The following is a 21,005-nucleotide window of genomic DNA, read 5'->3' as shown; positions in this document are numbered from 1 at the left end:
CCACAGCAACACCGTGACGCGCCAACCGGGAGCGAGCGGGGCGACAAACAGGCAGCGGCGGCGGCGGCGGCGGCGATGGGCATCAGCCCGCGATTGGTCCTCACCGAAGATCGTTTATTCAGATAATGACTCATTCAAAAATTAAAATAACTCTGACGCCACACTGGTATTTTTTAATTTAAACTCAACCTTGAACTAAACGCAGACGGCAGATATTTTCCCTTTTCATGCACATCTGCCAGTTTGTAGTGAATGGTATTCATTAAATTATTAATTACTGAACGGATTTGGTTGTTTGCACCCTGGTTCACAGACAAAATAGCTGAAACTCTATAGCTAAAGTGTATTATCAGAATAGTCAGAAACTATTTTGATAAATGTTAATATTATTTGCTGTTTAAAAAAAAGAGTTTGAAATCAAAGTAAATTATTACACAAATGAATTTATTACATTTTAATTTGTCTAACTTACTTAGGTTTGGGGCAAGTGAGATACAGATTTAAGTTAAAAGCCACAGTAATCACAAACAAAACGAATTGGCGTAATATCAATTATCATATCTGAACATTTCTGTCTATGTGTAGGCAAATGCAATCCATATAAACGTAGGATATTTTGATAGAGGTTAGGTCTTCGGTCAAAATCATTTCATCTCACCTGTATCTTCTTATGGTTGAAATGACGATTTAATTCAACTTGAACAAAACAAATCAGCACACATCGCACCTTTGCCCACCTCGTGATCGCTCCTCCGAGCTCACTGTTGCACTGAAAGGAAAAGTGAATCTTTCACAAACATAGACGATCTTTGGCAACAAGTGGGCGTTCAGTTCCTCAACCCCTCCCTCCCTCCGTAGGTCAGCGTGGGCGGCCCCGTGTGGCAGGAGGAGAGCGAAACACGACACCCCAAGAGAGAAAGGGGTGGTTGAGGGAACACGAAGTGAGTGAGTGGAAAAAGAAAAAGTCTGTGCCGGAGAAAGAGAGGGGCAAAGAAAGAACAGAGTTGGCTTTGGGGTTTTCGTTCCTTTCAGAAGCGCCGCTGCTTTGACTGTCGTTGAGGATGAAGATGTGGAGGAGGAATCGAGCATGCGACATCGTTGCAACAAATGGGATGAACATTTAGTCTCGTGGCATTCCGCTGCTCCAACACCGACCAACAGCAGCACGACTCCTTCAAACTTCGACCTGCGCCATTCAGACCCGGGCGACTGGATCCCCCCCCCCCCCCGAGGCTCGGGGCAACTGTTCGCATCAGACGCCGCGTAACGTTACTTTAAAACAAATAGTCAGGCACAAAACTTTTTCAACAATCGCTAATGTGTCGAGATAAAACGCAGAAGCGTCTGTGAAGTTAGCGGAGTCATTTTTCCAACTCAAAGCGAGCACACAATCGGGGCAGGTTCTTTTCTAACAAGCCACTTGTGAGAACAACACCGGAGGAAGGAGTGGGGTGTCATTGCTAACTTGGCTAAACCCAAGCTAACTAGAGTCTAAAGTTACGAGTCGACGGGGAAAGTGACTGAGGCAGCACGCAGACGACGACAACAAAGATGAAAACCCCGGCAGACTCGGGTAAGTGGACGGCCACGTTTATTAAATACAACTTTTCAGACCCGCTGCTGTTCTTCAGATAAAAACAGCGCCTTGCTTTGGTGGCTAGCTGGTTAGCACGCTAACAAACTCTCCGCTCCAGGGCAAAGTGTGACAAAATTATGGCGCTAGGGTGGATCCGTATGAGCCTGTTATTGTTTCAGCAAAACTAAAAAGTGAGTCCAGTTCACGAGCACGTTGTTTTACAGCCACTGTGGATCGATGCGATTACCAATTTTACTTTGTAACTTATTTTCACGATATTTAACTTGAAGCTATGCTGAGCTATTTACAGTGGGTTGACGGTATAGTTAGCATCTATAGTTAGGTAAGGAGCAAGGGTCAGGGCAAAAGTGGTTTGGTTGAAGTCACAGTAGCCTACAGGACGACTCAAATTTAGCGGAACAACATAATATTTAATTTAGCTTTTAACCAACACTACATTGAACAACCAGTGAGTGACTGCAAGTATAAAGAGTGCACGTCGATAGCTCACCCTCATATTAAATCTAAAGAAGAAAGTCAGGGGGAATGGTTTAAAGGAGAAGTAACTATGACGGATTTTAAATTCAAATTGCAGGGAAGAAGCTAAAAAATGGCAACTCAAACTAGTTATTAGTTGGAGGTTAAATCCAGTTACATGTAAAACTTACTGAGCTAATTGTTATACATTCATTTTATGGAAGTGACAGAGTAAATACTTACTTTTTTGTTGTCATTGGAATTTGTTTAGCAATTTGATTATTTGATGAAGATTACTTTTCCACGTAGGCTTTTACTACATCACATCCTACAGTGAAAAGTAGATAGTGTCTGCATGATTGGATTGAGGACTTAACTGCTGATAAGCCTGAGGTTGTAGCAGAGGTTATCTGAGATCCTGGATGATACGCTGCCTAAAATTTACAAGCATACTTTGTTCCAAACAGTCGGTTTTCTTTGCTTCAAGTGGATTTTACCAGTGTAGTTAACAGCTTTACTAAGCTGCTTCAGGAATTTAAACCAATTTCAAATCAGAGATACTTTTTTTTAGCTGTTTTTGTTGTCATTCCAATGCTTGTGATTTTCCATCCATAACTCATGACATCTCCTCCATTGTGCCTTTCAGGTGCACTTAAACTCATTTTAGTAAGAAGTCTGAGATCCAATAATGGATGTTTAAGGAAGGAATGCCACACTACATCATAATTAGAAACGTTTAGATCTTGGCGCTGCTTCAGATAACTTTTAATTTGCAATTAAGATAAAACTCAAACTCCAGCAACTTTTTTCATAGAGAGAACTTTTATCAGAGGTTTTGTGGCTGTGTAAATATCTTATACAGGAGGGAAATAAAAGTGCTTAAATGACCAAAGTAGGGTGTTTGCTTTATGTTTTTCAAATGATCATATTATGCTAATTTTCAGGTATGTAGAAGTTATATCATAAAGGGTTTACATGGTTTAATTTTCAAAAAACACCATATTGTTGTTGTACTGCACATTGTTGCAGCTCTTCTTTTCACCTTGCGTGTTGAGCTCTCTGTTTTAGCTACATAGTGAAGTATCTCACTTCTATTGGCCCTTTGGGGGGGGGGGGGGGACTCTGGGCTTTTTTACTTAGTAAATTTATTACATGCACACACAAGATATGTAACACAATAAAAGAAAGGGGGAAAGCCAAAAAGCATATTATGACCACTTTAAGTTCCTTGTGAGTGGCATATCCCTAAAATACTTGAGTAGAACTGAACTTCATGACCGTGGAAACAAGCCTTATTGATCTTGACCAAAGAGCTCATCATGCAGAAAGTGTTTAGCAGGCATTGAGCAAGTTTAATTCCCCGTTGTGCCCCCAATACTTGACCAAATAATTTTCTTTTTCCTAAACATTAAAATAGAAGTTCTTAACTCTATTAGTTCTATTACTTTTTATTTCTGTCGGTCCGACCATGATCTCTACAAATTACATTTCAGGACATTGGAAATATGGAAAGTGATAACTCCCTTTGTCTGTTTATACAACATTTTCTGGTCGGGTTGTGTTAGTTAGTCTCAAAAACAGCTTAAAGGAGTTAAAACTGTTATTGGTATGTCTGGTAAATGAAAACCAGATTGGTTTGTAAGTTTTTAGTAGTTCCTATTTTAGTATTGTGATTCATACCAAGTTCCCTTAATTCCTGGGGATTCAAAGAAAGTGAGTCACAACTCTAAAGGAAGCTGTGCCGTGACATCAGTATGATGTAGGCCATTTTACTTTGGCTTGGAGTTTTGGCTTTTTTGGTATGGATGCATGCTAAAATCAGAGAATCCCATTGGGTAACCTTGACCTGTATCCACATGGCATTATGCATGGAGTTACACAGACCCTTTGTCTGTATTACCCCTGGTGTTAGCCTGTTGACTACTTTATGTATATATGGGTCAACCTCCACTCCACTCTTCCTATCAGGAAGTCAGCAGTCTGGCCCCACCAGCTTCAATTTTCCACTTGTGTTTCTTCTTATATCAACACAGCGCCTCATGTGAGATGTGTGTGTGGAGTGAAAGGAGCCATACATGAGCAATTAGCTGGTGTAAAGTCTGGTAAGGGCTGTTTATGACTGAGTGTATTTATGTGTTTGTGAGCGTAATGTGTGTGTGCGTGTGGGTGTGTTTTTGTGTACATGTACACCCTTCTGTCTGTCAATGTGCGGTTCTACCTGACATTGATGTGGTCACAACAAAGTAAGTGTTTGACTTTTACCAGTGAGACCAAATTGCCCTTAAGGAAGACCCTTTTGTTGTGGACTGTTGAGTCAGCATATTGTAATTACAGGAAGAACAACCAGGACTTCCTATGCAGATTCAAATTGCTCTAATAAAAGACCAAAACGAAGGAACCCCAGGCTCATTTAGTGAACAGAATGACGCAATCAGTTTCTCTTGGGACAGACTCGTTTGTGTTACTGTCTCACAATAAAATACTGAATTTAGCTGTTGGCACCAGCAACAGAGACGGCACAATTACACTGCAAGTTGAGGCCAGGTTGTTTAGGTTTGTTGTCTCAGGGAAAGTTAGAAAAGAGGTGCCGGCGACAAGTGAACAGTGTTCTAAGTTATTCTGGCTGATAAAAGACTTTTCAGGTTGCAACAGCACTAACAGTGGACTCGGGAAGATGTCCACCACTCTGCTTGCCAGATTGGGTAGCGGCTCTGTAGTTCAAATGAACTGGACAATGTAAAGGACAATTCCGCTTTGAACCTGTAGGGGACCAAAGCGGGAAAAGTTCTCTAGTGTTGCTTTAACCCTTTTTTGTCACTTTTGTTGACGTTTTCAACACTATTAACTTCAGTTTTCCAGTTATTTTTGGAGTTTATGGTTAATAAACCTCATTTATCGGAAATAAACCTAATTTTCGAGTTAGAAAAGCAGAAATTAGGAATTATTTAGACTAAAATTAAAGGAAAGCATGTAGATGGACAATCACAGACTGGAATATGTCAACTTTTACTCAATACTATTTCAAAACCACTTCAATGTTTTTATTAAATGCTAAAAAATTGAATAAGACACCCCAAAGTTAATGAAAGTAAAGATTTGTACTTGCCAAAGAGCGTTGTGTGGAATTTATCATGTTATTTTGGGTAATTAAAAAGAAAGTTGATATAGTAAAAAGAGTCTATTTGACCCGAGGACAACATGAGGGTTAACCATCCACACCTGTGTGGGTGTTCGGGGCCTTTAACAACTCTCAATAATCTTTTGGGAACTGAGGAGACTTCATATTGAAGCTTTGGTGTTGGAAGTTGTTTTTCATTCTTGCTTGATGTATGACTCCAGTTGCTTAACGGTCTGGGGTCTCTGGTGTTGTAGTATGTGCTTCTCAATGGGAGACAGGTCTGGACTGCAGGTAGGCCAGTCTAGTACCTGCACTCTTTTATTATGAAGCCGTGCTGTTGTAACATGTGCAGACTGTGTCTTAGCCTTGTCTTGCTGATATTAGCAGGGACAGCCCTAAAAAAGACATTGCTTGGATGGCAGCATATCTTGATCCAAAACCTGGTGCTTTCACGGATGTGGAAACTACCCACGCCATGGGCACAAACACCCCCCTACACCATCACAGATGCTTGCTTTTGAACGTTGCGCTGATAAAAGTCTGGATGGCCCTTTTCCTCTTTAGCCTGGAGGACATTAAGTCCATTATTCCCAAAAACTATTTGGAATGTGGACTCGTCAGACCCCCTCACATTTTTCCACTTTGTCAGTTTAAACATGAAATATCTTGTCTTTCGTGTAGTGTATTAAGTTGAATATAGGTTGATAAAGATTTGCAAATGATTGCATTCTGTTTATTATACATTTTGTTTTACACAATGTCGGGGCGGCCTCTAGCTCCCCTAGCAAGAGCGTGCGCCCCATGTTGGCTGAGTCCTTTTCAGCGGCCCAGGTTCGAGTCTGACCTCCGGCCCTTTGGTGCGTGTCACCCATCTCTCTCCCACCTTTCCTGTCTGTTCACTGTCACCATCTAATACAGGGGGGGAAATATGCCCCAAAAATAATCTTAAAAAATAAGAGGAAAATGTCACATTCAAATAGCCCCTGAATGCCCGTGTTTCTCACAGGATGTACCCTTTCCCTGGTTTCCCTTCCATTATGTGGCTACTATGGGTGATCAGGTCAAAGCAAAGGTTGACCTGATCAAATTCCTGATTACTACTGAGCCGATCCCGAGCAAGCAGACGCTGGAAAAAGTACAACAGGGTGACGTCAGCATTTCTCTGGTGTGTTGTCAAAGGGCAGCCCAGGTCAGTGTTGCTACGATCATCTCTCGATGTTACGGCAGGCCTCTTTTCCTGGAAGTGTGTATGTACAGTGGCTTTGGTGACCCATACAAAGCTAAGAGAATAGACAACAGGTTGCACACGCTGGGGCATGCCGGCCATCTAACACTGGGGCCTCACACAGGAAAGCCTTTCAATCAGTCTGGTAGGTGAGTGTTGATAGACATAGAAGTTGATGGACAACTATAAAAAGATAAACAATGTACTTAAGCGACACCACAACATTCAGAATCCCCCTAATCAAACTCTTCATGATTAAGGCACAATATTTCAACCGTTAATGTGTATTTCTTAATATCTTATATTTCTTAATTATGAAAAACAAATGAATAAAATCAAGGATTCCTTGTCTTCCCTCTGATATCAGACATAATTGTCAACTAGTTACACTCAGTTTACATCTTCAGTCTGATTTCCATGGGGGAAGGGAGAATAGATTTCCTCTAACCAATTACAAGCTACTCCGGTACGAGCAGGCTAACTTCTGGTTTAGCCCGATGCTAACTTGAATGGGGATAAGATAATTCACTCGTTCTCAATTCAGTCGGTTCTCTTAGACTTTCCAAATGTTGCAGAACCAAATCGTTCTAATTTAGATCGTAAAGATAGTGAACAAGTCATTTTTTGGGGGGGTTGTGATACTCAGAACACACACGGAAGGTAAACAGTGAAGAGACAGACACGGCAGAACAGCTGGTAAAAACTGTATGGATTTTCTGTAGATCCACGGGCCCGCCGATTCAGAGGCTCACGGTGTGCCGGTACACCACTGGAGCGCAGTAAAAACTAACTATGATTTTGGCGACATGCTGTCTATGTTGGCACTGATTAGCACATAGTTAGTCCCCTGCAGCGCTCATTGGATTGAGCACTTTTTGATCGAGAAGTCACGGTTTCTTCTTTTCATGATGCCAGACGAGTCAGTCTGGCGGAGTGGGCGGATTCAAAGGTCTGGAAACGGGCAGGTAACTTCTTCCTTGAGGCCTCTTAAAAGGCAAAAAATCAGGAATGGCTAAGACAAAGTGTTTTTTATCTTCACACTGTCATTTGTATAGTACGTGTAGCACCACTTTTTAGTGAAAGAATCTCATCATCTTCAATGTCTTTCAGCTGGCTACCTGCTTTCGTGTAAGTATCTAATTGAGTGTTTCTGTGTTGGCTCTGCGGCAGTAGACCCCCAGCCGGGCAGATGAAAGGACAAAGTTGGTCAAATGGAACCAAAGTCTCGCTTCACTGAGCAGCGGGGCGGATATCTCTGAAACACCTGACAGGATACTGGGTTTCCGGCTTCAGTAATGTTTGGCCTCACACTTAATCAATCCCTTTAGCATAATATAAAGTTGCCCTCTTATGCCATTTGATCAATATTTACAGCTTAGTTAATACAAAATTCAGATATATGTTGAATATTTTTTAGCGATAAAATGCTGAATAAAGCTTGTCCAAACCATTTACCCTTCAGACTAGGTTTATCAAATAAGCCTGGTCAGTGAAGCTTGTCGAGCCTTTGTTCATCAAAGAATGCAGACAGTTTTTTTTGTGCCCTTGTAGCTCTTATGAAGGTTTTTGAATCAAACCAAGGCTGAGAGAAAGAGAAAGTGTAGAGGTAGGTTTGTGCTTTGTCTCTGGTTGTTTTGGCTGGAGTCATCCTAACTGAAAGAGGTGTGCTGTGTGTTATGGCTATCCTCTGTGGAGAAGGAGTTGGTTGGTTTATAAGTTTACGTTTATGGTCAATGGACTGAGGTAGGCCTCCACCCGCATGTGAGTCTACTGTCTACAGAGTGCAGAGAGGATAATGGGAGAAAGGTGGGAAAAATGATTGATTCTTAGATGCATCGCGATTGAAATGGGAGCATTGGCACACACTAAAATCCAACTGTGGCATTCATTGGCAATTCATTGCAACACCAGTGGAAAGTCTTCTTTAAGAAAAACAACAACTCAGTTGATTTAGAAACCAGTTGTAAAATTATGCAAAATAAATTGGATATGTTTTCTCAAAAGGGACCACCTCGAGAGCCACTGAGAGAAAACACTGCCAAGAGGTGGCATAGAGGAAAAAGAGCACAGTTTGTGTATTTTGTGGTTGTTTGGACTGAGTTGATCCAACCCAGACTTTTCCTGCCCATTCACTTGTTGGCGGTGCACCTGCATTTTTAGCCCACACTGCTTGATTGTAAATGTGAGATGTCCAGCTGTCAGAAATGCCAAGCACATTTTTTATTTATTTTCTCACAAACATGAGCATCGGCACTTTTCTAAATACTAATTTCTACACTATTGGAGATTATGCCCCTTAAACCTCCCTTCAAAGACAGGGGTAAGCCAAGCTTAGGGCATCATTGGATGTATTTTGTTTTTACAAGAAATGCATGTGCATGTGCATAACAAAAAGACTTGTGTCAATGTGGCATTAGTCTGCTGGCTCATAGGAAAGATCATTTCTTATTTCAGTGTCCTTGTATCCAAAGTAATTAAATCCAAAGCCAAGACACATCTGGCCCGACTCTTAACGGTATAAAAGGCACAGTTCTTACATATGTAACAGGCAGTTTCCTCTAGCTGATTTCTTTAGTGATTGTTTAGGCACAGTAGAACAAGATGGGTATTTTTTTTTACCAAAATCAAGAGTTAGCATGAACTCACACCTTCTGTCCACAACAAGAGGCAGGTTGCCTGTAAGTTGGCATGTAATTGATGATGGGACGTTAAATCCCACGTGAGATAAAGATGTAAAATAAATAAATAATTTTGAATTATTAACAATATATTTAAAAAATGGTGCCCAGTAAGTTAGTCGGGGCTTAACCATGCAGCATCACAGTAATTAACTGATATTATCACCATAAACTATAGATATGTTTAAAGGCAAGTTTTTTTGTAGATTTTGTACTTTTTAGAGATTTTTGCACAACCCAAACTGTCATTTAATCTATTAATGACTTAATAACCTAATAATGCTAATTCCTTTTACAATTTATGCCTGCTGTGACATAGTCTGGTTTAATTTTGTTAAAGCTGCAGGGAGAAAAAGCACTACCATGTAACAGCATGCTACAGGACTGATCCAATCCATGCAGTGTCACCACAATGAGATGCTGCTTGCTCGTTTCAAAGTTTCTTGCATTCATTGCTCAGATGAAAACAGTATAAAGACACATTATGTAATGTTTTGGCTAGATAAAGAGAGCTGAAGAAGGAATTTTTTGGCAGTTGTTGTCTTGTCTAGGACCTTCAGAGTGAAGAAAACCTGTCTTGGTCAATGGAGGGAAAGAGATGGGTTCAGCGTTCTTTCTTGTCTGTTGTGTTTGCTCCAGTCATTGGTATTTGGGAGCCCTGTGGCTTTTTTCTGTCTTTTATGGCTGTCACAACTTGTCCTGGAACCCTGTGGCTATCTGTGTGTGGTGTGTTTGTTAGATGTGACTCTGCATGTAAGAGTGTTTCATACCCAAATTATATGAAGTTAGCTAAAGGCTAGTTGGTGGAAAAACTTTCTTCTTCTTTTTTTTTTTTTTTTTTTTTACAAACCACTCATGTGCATACAGGCAACACACACACCCTTACCCTCTCGTTTTCTCACACACACACTTTCACCTTCTCCTCACACCCACAAACAAGTTGAACCAAAGTTCAGTGACCCTTTTTTAAAGAAATATGTATACAATCACATCTTTTCTCTATCTGCAGCTCAAATACACACACAGAGCATACAGCTGACAGGCTGTGTCTCCCCTACATAGTGTCTCCCCTCTGGGCGGATTAAAGCAGGGCTGGGTCGATGAGGAGAAGCTGTAAAACAAGGACCTGAAGACATTGGAGGGGTTTTACAAGCTTCAGTATGATGACATAACAGCTAAAGTCACCAGCCACATAACATTGTTTACCGGTTGCAGGTGTGTCTGGTGGTGCTGGTGAGGAACCTGATCCAACTGCACTGATCCAAGCCAAATGTGGCTCTTCATTTTGGTCTAGAATCCACTATTTCTTTCCTATCTACTTGCGACCCACAAATTTGGCCTCTACTTAAGTCAATTCACAACAGGTATTTCATTGAGAATAACTTATAGGTGAAATATTAGATGACATGTTCAGGTTCATACTTGTATTATGTATTTGTACTACAACAAGCCAACATTCCTTAATTAAAAAACTATATATTTTTCTGATGCTGCCCATTAGGGTTGGGCGGTAATACGGTATATTGCGGGGTCTTAAAAATAACAACGGTATCAGTTTCAATTTAGAAAAAAATAAATAAAGGCTTTTAAAACAAATACATAACCGGCCCTGTTTCAGGAGCAATGTGACCTGGGATTGGGGAGAATTTAACAACCCTGGCAGCCAAGATGACCTCTTTCACTCCCGTCAATATTAACACCTCAGTGGCTTTAAAAACACTCCAGTCTGGTCTGCCTGGAGCAGATAACCAATCATAGAAGGCCGGCTCGGTGTTACATGACACAGAGCATTAGTAGAAAAACTGTTGAAACCAGAGAGTTCAGAAGAGTTGGAAATCTGAACGTTTTTCGCTTAAGGGGATTTCTCTAAACTATGTTCACCTCATAGTTTGTGGCCATGTTTATCTTAAAAATCCGACACTATACATACGATATGCTGTTTCGGCTTATCTGTACTTTCTTTATCACCCACAGCACACTAACCCAACTAATGTTTTTTTTTATTTTTTTTATTGTAACATCAACTTAAAGCTGAATTATTTAGAAATGTTGGCAATCCAAACACTTTGTTACTTAAATGACATAATGAATGAGATCATTGAATCAAATGATCTGAATGAGAAAGAATTAAGTATCTCCATAAGAAATAGATTTTTGACACTTGTGCTGTCCCATGATGGTTGTTTGAAACCCCCGGGCCAGTGGCAGTGATGGATGATTTGGTTCTCTGTTTTTATTGAAACGTGAAAGTCAGTTCTGTCCCGCAGACAGACACTCACTCATCTCGCCCACTCACAACATGCACACTTTATTAGGGGGCCCGGACCCCCCACATACCATGAAAACGGGTGATGTCTGTCTTGCATTAACACACGCACACACATACACACACACACACACACACATATATAGACACACTCTTTTAATTTTCTCACTACAGCTAGCGAGCGTGGCTTGCTCATTTGGCCTGCCATCTCCCTGCGGTGACGCCGTCGTGCCTCTGACTTTAATGTTTTAACACAGGGAGCGAGCCACTCAGTCTAGAGACTGAAACATCCAGCTTTAATGCAGTAGACTGAGGAATTAAGACTGCGGTGGCTCTGCCAATGAGGAAAGGCTGACTAACGCAGCCAGACATCACACATGTAGAAAGTCCCTCGCTGGCTGTTTTAACATTTTAAGAATTTCATGGACACACTCATCCAGAGTGAATTACTGTCACTGTGATTGCACTGTAAGCTACAAGTGCTGCAACAACAACATTAGGAGCCCATGTTATAGCTCAGAAACACAGTGTTCTGGCAGTAATAACAAATATCAGACTGATCTCATGAAATGGCGTATGCATGACACACCAATTTGTATGTCATTATTGACGGGTTTTTAAGACGCATACTCTGGTTTTAAGCGTTTTTATTAAAGCCATTTGGCCTCCATTGACCTACATTACCTTGCGATTGCATGCTTAGAGTAGTGTGAAAGGGCAAAAATACGCGTATGGAGGTTGGTCTGGGTGGTGGATGGCTTAAACACAGGATTGTCACCCAGGTGACTGGGGATCGTGTCCTGCGTGTCAGATTTCCTAAACTAGACCGTCGCTTTCATCTCGCAATAACACACCAAGTGGCTTGTATGTGTACGTCCGCTGTATACAGCGTAGACATAAACATGGATAGCTCAAAATGCGTACAGAATAACACGCCACTTGCCTAAGAAAGTTGGCGTGTATGTTTACGCGAAGTCATGATGTCATGTTGCAAATATTCATGTTTGCATTCAGAAGAATATGTAGAGAAGGTTTCTATCTTCCCAGTGACAACCTTCAGCATTGGCATGCAGAGCTAAGAAATTGGGATTGTACAAGGTGATGGCTGATGTTCAGAAGCAGTTTGAGGTAAAAAGGTTCAGGTTTCTTCCAGTTTGAGTGTAGTTGATCTTATCATCAGCAATTGCCAGCAAAGTGATAAGGAGGTTACCTTGTTGATATCATAGAATGTAGTATCCCAAGAAGAGTCCCATTAAGAGTTGAATTCATTGGCTCACAGTGGGCTGCTGACTCAGTTTCTAGTACCACTTTATCCCTGCCCCCACGTAACCTTACATTTAAGATATTCCACACAGTGGGTATACAGGGTACACAGATTTGAAATCGGTATAATGTTTGTACTTCATGGAGGCTACCTAATTCTGTCAAGGGTCAAATGTTGTGTTAATCTGATGTCAGATTGTAAAGCCATCTGAGGCAAAAAAAACTATACCGCATGAATAAACATGACTTGACTAAACCTAGCCGTGAATGTTAATCAGTGCAAAAATATGCACATTCCTGTTGATTTGCTCTTGACACACTCTGGCTACTGTGCTGGCTATCGCTGAAGTTTTATGACTTCAGGAGAATTGAGAAAAACATAGAACCTATTTCAAATATTAATGAAGAAAGGATAGATTTATTTGATTCTTTACTCCTTCCTCGTTTTCTCGCATCGCAGTCACTTCTATAAACTCTAGCGTGGCCGTGCTGGTTGTCCTATTAGTGGTAATCAACAGTGGAGCCTCTTTGTCTGTGTGGAAAGACGCTGAAAGAAAAGCATCATTCTGGGAAGAGGGTGGGGGAGATGAGAGGAGAAGACGAAATTTGATTGGCATGGAGTATGAGAATGAGTCACTCATCCAGCTCCTTGGATTTGGTGCGACGGACCTATTCTGGGCTGCGGTGACACGTGTATGTGTGTTCCACTGTGGTTGTGTGCACGTACGCGTGCGCACTAGTGTTCACATGGCTAAATCCAACAGCTGAAGTCACCAAATTTTCGTTGTGGGCCTACACACCGTAGTGCATGTGCGTTGATGGAAAATGAAAGTCGTCTGGCGACCGAACCACAACACAGAAGTCAGATTCTAATGCAGACATTTATCTTCTCTCTCTCTCTCTCTCTCTCTCTCTCTCTCTCTCTCTCTCTCTCTCTCTCTCTTGCTTTGAAGTATCCTCTACATCAACCAAACACTACACATTCTCTGACCACTTCAAGTTGTGTTTGTAGGGATTTTTTTCATTGATAAAAAGTCTAAAAAAAGTAAAGTTTGTCTATAGATGGCAGAATTAAAGGTCTGGCAGAATGTTCTATTGTCACTACTATGTAACTATGCAAATGAATTGGTTTAAATGTTTAAAGATTGCAACCTGTTGCTAATTAACACACAACAGTTTGTGTTAGCCTAACGTTAGCTGGTATCGTTAGCTGGCTTAAACCATGGATGTATTAACCCTCTAAAAGTAGAAATAGCTCCTAAATGTCTTTTGAGCAGTATAATAAAGTTTTAATGGCATAAAACATAAAAAAAAGAAAAAACGGAAATTAAATTTATTTGATAGTTTAATTCCCTAAGGGAACAAATACAGAAGAAAATAATTTTGGCTTTGTGCTGTCACACAGAGAATAATTAACATATTTACTAACTTGACACCAGTTTAGGAATGTACTAAATTCTGAGGAGCTCATCACAGCTGAATGTTTTACATGGTAGTCATTTTCTGGAACAAAAGCATGCTCAGACAGGTTTCTGAGCACATGAACATGCATGTACGCACATGTATTCCTCTCTGGGAATATAGACCTGAAGCTGATGGGCCTCCAACCTTGGCTCATGTGCTGCAGATTAGGAGATATATTGTGATTGTTTGTTTTTTCAAGTGACCACAGAAACCTGTAACGGAAGCTTTCCCTCGTATATGAGTATAATAAGTGACTTCTGAATGAGCACAGACACACGCTCGCATCACACCAAGCCAGGGCTGGCTTAATCAACGCCTTGGCTGCCTCCAAGGTGCCACCGAGTTTTCCAGGACGCGACAGGTTTCTGTCTGGCGAGGTTCGGGTGGCTGCTGTGTCACAGATTACAGTGGCTTAGCTGTCTCAGTTGTAGCAGAGATCATTTATACACTTACAGGCTTCACTTTGCAGTCCAAGGCCCAACTCCTATGGCAAACAGTCAAACTCTTTACTTTCTACTGTGTCTTAACTTTTTGTCTGCAGACGGGAACATGGCAGTGCAGCTGCCTGTGTTGCAGAAATGCTCATCCTAAATTTTGAGGCCTTGTTTAGTTTGGATTGCTCACAGTCAATGCGAAGCCTTGTTCATAGCACAAGCTACTTGGAAGATGGATTACTGAGATGGAAAGCAACCACATCCTCCCCAAGAGAACCAGTGGGCTGCTTCAAACTATACAATGCCGTTTCAGTGATGTTACAAAGTTGTTCACAAACCTAGTGTTGTTGTTGTTGTTGTAGTAGTGCAGTCTTCACAGATTCAAGGCATCAATGACATATTGTATGAGCATATTTTATGGTGAGCTACGTTTTTGTACATTTTATCTACTTTTGGTATTCGGGCAGCTTTTCTTCCTGTCTCCTTCTCTCCTATACTTCTCAACTTCTCACTTCCTCTTGAAGGGATTCACAAATACTTTTCTTTTGTTTCTCATTTTTCCTGTCTTTTTCTGGGAAGCTTTCTCTTTGACATTGGCCTCATAGTAAACGTTTGTTCCTTGGTTGGGAAACAAATGTGCAACCCCCTTTTCAACCTACATCTCATATCTCTAACATAAGAATTTTATTAGGACACCAATTTCTGTCAGTATTTCTGTCTTTAACTCTCCTCCCTCCCTAACTCTGACCCAGTCTGCTCTCCTTCCTCTCCCAGTCTGTCTCTGTCAGTCTGTTCATCTGTCTGTCTCTCTCTGTAAGCTTTATGTAACGGGGGGGGGGGATCATGTGAGAACCGAGGTGAGGGTTCACCCAATGCACCTGCGGACAGCCGTCCTCCATTTCCCTTTGATCTTGGCTGGATGGTGTTTCTTTCTCTCATGCTGCCCTCATGCCGCTTCCCTACCTTTTCCACCTGATTTCCTCTTCGTCCCATCTACTTCTCTCACTCCTCCCTGGCTTTAAGCCACTGGCTCCTCAGGTCTAAACTCTATTCTTTACGGGTAATTATGAGATCAGCTCAATAAGGAGCTGTTTTTTTTAAACAGTAGTTTGAGGCTCTGGACTCCTCAATGAAGCAGTGTTAGATTGTCTGTTGGAGATAGGTTGTTTACACTGCGAGGTAAAAATGGAAACTCAGACAACCAGGTCTGCACGATCAATAGTTCATCATCTTAAACTTAAAATTGACCTTCTGTTATACACATATTTTGCAGGATTTCAGCAGGAATTCTTGACAAAATTAGAAGTAAATATTTAAATTTTAAGTTCTTAAACAAGTTTTGCATTGAAATGTTCAAGTGATTTTTTCTTTTCTTTTTTTTCCCTATTTGTTTTTTATTTGTGTGTTTTTCCTCCAGACTTTCTGCAGATGCCAGTACTGTTTACGCCCAACGGAGATTCCCCTTTTGCTGCTCTGTACCACTCTATTTCCTGCCTTTTTTGGGTTGTCCTGATTCCATCTCTGATAAACCCCATCCAGATTTCAGCAGTCAGCCGGCCATCCATCTATCTAGGCCATTTAGCCTGGCCTGTTACCTCTTCTGTACTCTCTGTGCCCCTGAATCATTACCCTGCAGAAAGACACAGCGACCTTTGCAATGGCTAAATATAGACCCACCAAAGAATAGGAGGAAGGGAGGGAAAATAAACGAGGGGATAGATGGATAAATAGAACAGCATGTTAAAGAAAGTTGTTGTGGAGAGCACGTAGACTAGGAGGCCGCTCATGTTTATTCTTCTGGCCTTCTAGATGGCTATCAGTTATTAAGAGCACCACTGCAACTGTGGTGACGTTGGCATCCCTAAGAAAAGCAGACCTGTGTGTTTAAACCCCCTCACCTATCGACTGTGGCAGTACAGATCCTGTGTTTAGTTTGAAAAGGAGAATACAGGTGGCTTTGGACTACAGGCTAGTAGTAAATAAGTTCTCATACCGTGGTTTTGGCTGTAAGTAGAATCCAATGAGGCCTGAAATGGTGTGTTTCACCTCCGCCTGACAATCAGAATTTTTTTCTGTCTGGAGCAGAGCTTGCCAGATAGTACAAAGAGCTTTGGGTTGTTTGTAAACTTCAGTTTTTCCTGACTTGTAGCACTGTATGCAGATCTCTTGTGCTGTCGAACAATGCCATCCACTAATTTGAAGAAGCTGTAAAACAAGCAGTGTAATGTAATATGTGATTGATCAGCACTGACACTTAACTGGCTGCAGATAAGGACCAATTCAAGTACCATGCACTGTACTCTGTAGAAGTTTTGCCAGTTTTACATTAAGGACCAAACTATTTTTTCTTTAAAAAATGCTAAGTAGTTTTCTTTTTTACATGCAAACATAAAACGTAAGACTAGAAATAGTAGCTTACATGTGCCTCAATCTCAGATTTTCTTTTTAAGGTGAACATTTGACAAGAGCTTAACTACATTTTCTAAAATTGTCCGACACAAAACTAGAGAACTGCTCTCCCTCCATGCCGAGGACAAAATAACAAGTCAGCAACCTCTTGCCTCGTACACTATATACTGTGTTAACCAGTCAAGCTTTGTGGCTGTTTCTGTAACCGGCCTGCCATGTTAAAGTTAGCAGACAATCATTTATAAAGGAGGCGTATGCATAGAAGCCAGTGGCTACAGATCAAACCGGCCAATCCTCATTACAGGAGGACTTCAGCTTGAAAGGGACTGAGGACGCCTTGTTTCTCAGTTCCTGCAAAAGAAAAACAGGCTATAGGCAGTGGTTTGCTTGCAGTGTATATGTATCATAAAATTGAGGCTGAGTTAGACTGGGGTCCCTTCCTCCTTGCCTGAGGGCTGAGATAGCTAAATATTGCAGGCTCGATTATGCTACTTTGGACACAACAACACAATTTGATCGTTTGTTCATTCTCACTGCTCCTTTTTCTGTGTTTCTCCCACTCATGCTTTCTGTCTCATAGTTTTTATCTGATAACCTCTTTTTACTCACTCTCACAACCAGCTGTAGCAGATGCTCTTCAATTGTGCATCAGTCACACCATTGGCTTTGCGGTCTGATTTTCTGTGTCTGCCTCTATTGCTATCAGTGTGTTGCCTCTGAAACATTACTCCCCCAGTGCTTACAGGACAGTGCAAAGTGTCCTTTCTGTTGTAAACACTGTGTGACAGCGGTGCGGCTGGTCAGGCAGCCTTAGACAGAGACACCCTCACACTGTAGCTCTCTGCATCTGCGCCCAAACTCTTAACTCTTTTGGCAAGTTTCTGTAATTGAATCATATTTTGTCTTGTCCGTCGTGACTCGGCCATTTATTTTTAGAGCTGAAAGCTTTTGTTGCTAGGAGACGGTGTGTCTTAGGAGATGCTGAGCGAGGGAGGGACAGAATTAAAGAGGAAAGAAAGAAAAGATGGCAGTCGTGTTGAGGGGGAGAAAGGCGGAATCTGTGAAAGCTGAACGAATGAACAAGCTATGAGTCAGCAGGGACATCTGCAACACACACGCACGCACGCACGCGCGCGCGGTGGGCATGGTTGCTATTCCCGTTTTCTTTGTCTGTGTGCTCTGTGCACCCACGCATGAACCCTCTTAACTCTCCCCACTAACCTGTGTTGTTTGTCTGTGTACTTTGTGTGTGTGTGAGGGAGATATTAGCTCGCCCACCTAGATTTAATCCACTCCTGTTGTGCGTTGTACACGTCAGCCCGTGTCCGTGCATGTGCACATACGGAAGTGTGCACATGGATTTTTCTCCGGCAATCACCAGTTTGAATCCCATTATACAGCACTGTTGTGTCTGTGTCACGACGCCTAACCTGTCCCTACCGACATAAGCCCTACTGTCTGGTGTATGAATCATATGCTCGTTCCCCATTAGTAATCTGCCTTCAAATAGCCATTATGAACTATCACAACCAGCTTTTGTCGTCTGGCTCACTCTCTGAGCACCATAGGAGATCTGAATGCAGCATGTGGTTTATTAGTCACCAAGGGGGGGTTTGTTTATCAGATAGTTTTCCCTTCCTTAGTAATTTTACTTTCGTAAGATGTTTAGCTGCCACATAAAAAAACTAAAGAGTCACTATATTTGTCTCAAAACTTTCTTGTATTTAAAGTACATTTCCGATGAATTTCAGTTGAAAAGGTTTTACACAGGAAACCGAACTGACACTTTGCTGCAACACAAACAAATATATTTCTTCACCTACATTCACACACAGTGAGGCATATTTTCAGTTGTGATTGAACTTTTTTTTTTAGGAACTATAGGACACTTAGCATCTACAACAAGTCTTTAAAATGAATTTTACAAGAAATTCTTCATAGGGAAACCAAAACCGAAATGACTACATCTTAGAGCTGGGCAAGGTCATTAAATCAATATTATATCGATATTGTGATATGAGACTAGATATCGTCTTAGATATTAGATATTGTAATATGGCAGAAATGGTGTCTTCTCCTGGTTTTAAAGGCTGCATTACAGTAAAGTGATGTCATTTTCTAAAGTTACCCGACTGTTCTATTATTAGCTTTACCCACTTAGTCATTATATCCACATTACTGATGTGTGTCAATATTTTGTGAAAGCACCAATAGTCAACTCTAAAATATCGTTGCGGTATTGATATTGAGGTATGTGGTAAAAAAAATTCTGATATTTGATTTTCCAGTACTACTACTACTAATACTAAAACTGCTACTGTACATCTTCTACTACTGCTAATACTACTACTATTCCTACCATGGATTAATGGTATTTGCCGACACGTAGCTGTGCTTTGCCCACCGGAAAGTGGACTTTGGTTTTACCATATCCGACTTGGTTGGTTAGTTAGTTCTTCCATGACTCACTTTACATTTACACCTGCTATTAAAACGTCACCTGTATCTGTATAAGGGGAAACACATGTTGAGGCCGGCTGTCAATGCACGAATCGTGGTCAGAATTTGATCGAACATATTGGTGCGTGGAGACCCATGTCAGCTAATTGTAAATGCAGTTCACAAGAATTCAGACTGTATCATTTTTGTTTTTGTTTTTTTGAGAAAGTACCACCCATGTAGTTAGGAATTTCATTACTCTGGATGTTGTCATCACAGCTTTACAAAAAAGACTGATCGTTACCATCAGTTGTTGCTGCTTTAACTGATCCACTGTGAAGGAGTCCCTAAGCATTTGAATCCGCTACAAACGCTGGGGCCAAAATCACCTGGTAACAGTTGTGAAAAGACTCTTTACACCCATGTTGAAAAGTAAATATCAGGCATGCTCTGTCATTTTTAATAAACTGACACCTGCCATTTTTGTTCTGTTTACTGTACTGTTTCCAAACCTATTCATAAATGAGCTCACAGTGCAGACAGTGAGAGCACATACTGTGTAAATAAAAAGTCATAATTGATTTAATTACCATCTGGGCACCATACCCAGATACAGTTCACTTTACCCTAGGATTAAGTTGCCAGGTGTGTCTTCTTTTTTGCTACTCTTATATAACTTTAACATCTCCCCTTTTCCAGTTTTTTATGCTGTTCTATCTTTTCTTTTGTCGGTTGTTTTTTGTGGGTTATTGTCTGCTTTTATGGCGCTGTAATTCCTTGTTTAATTTGTCAGATTAGTGGGTCTATACAAATATACATTGGATGGTTTTTTGCAACACTGGTTACAAACAGCATGATGCAACAATTTTATATTATATCAAGCAAGATCGTGCCAAGCACCGTCACTGCAACTTGGGTCAACAGGCCACCACCCATCAGTGTTATAGTCTGGCAGCCTTATCGTGGTTAGAAGTTCACTGTCATTGCTATATAGATATGACAAACTTTGTTGAGTGTGGGAAACTGATTGTAACCTTGGTATTTAGGATAGTGTGTTTCTTTACAGTTACATAAACACGCACACACCAATTTTAGCATTGTTATATTGTGCCCATATGTTTCCCACCCTCTGCTTTCTCAGCCTGATTGCCAAGACACATCTGGTCCTAATGGGGGGGGGGTGTGTGTGTGTGTGTGTCTCTCTCAGCCTGGCCTTGTGTTGAAGTGCTGTTGAGTCTTTTACTGCCACCCACTGCTTTACAACGCATAGCCTATACTTTTAACTGTTGGATAATAGTGTGTGTTTATGCAAGTGTGTTCTGATAGTAGTTATAAAACCATAGCTTATATTTTGTCTGCACGTATCTCAAGGCCTGTTAATCTGCTATAACAGTGCTGATTTTCCGTCTTTGATGGCGATAGCGGTGAAGTTTTGAAATGACTGCGGTCTCTGGGAACAGATTTGCCCGAAATGCTCATCGCCTGCTTTCATGGAGGAACTACAGCCACTGTGCACCAATGCCATAGGGCGAAATGTGTGGAGAATTTCAAATGCATGTTTCATCCTTGATTCTGTGATTCCCAACATGTCTCATGTCTTGTATAGTCTCGCAAATGCTCCACTGTATTTTCTCTTTAAAAAATCTGGACCTTTTA

At 41.1% G+C, this 21,005-nt stretch overlaps 1 protein-coding gene across 1 annotated transcript in view; it reads left to right on the top strand.

The window, feature by feature from the left end:
• Positions 1 to 876: 876 nt before the first annotated feature.
• erf (Ets2 repressor factor) overlaps positions 877 to 21,005 on the top strand; it is a 35,076-nt gene continuing 14,947 nt past the window's right edge. The window contains exon 1 of the mRNA XM_034891865.1: positions 877 to 1,573. Coding sequence (XP_034747756.1) covers positions 1,552 to 1,573 — 22 coding nt within the window. The 5' untranslated portion in view covers positions 877 to 1,551. The remainder of the gene's footprint in view (positions 1,574 to 21,005) is intronic.

The sequence above is a fragment of the Etheostoma cragini genome, chromosome 14 (genome assembly GCF_013103735.1).
Source record: "Etheostoma cragini isolate CJK2018 chromosome 14, CSU_Ecrag_1.0, whole genome shotgun sequence".
Classification (NCBI taxonomy): Eukaryota; Metazoa; Chordata; class Actinopteri; order Perciformes; family Percidae; genus Etheostoma; species Etheostoma cragini.
Note: the sequence above shows the minus strand (reverse complement) of the source record. Positions and strands in the feature narration are given on the sequence as shown.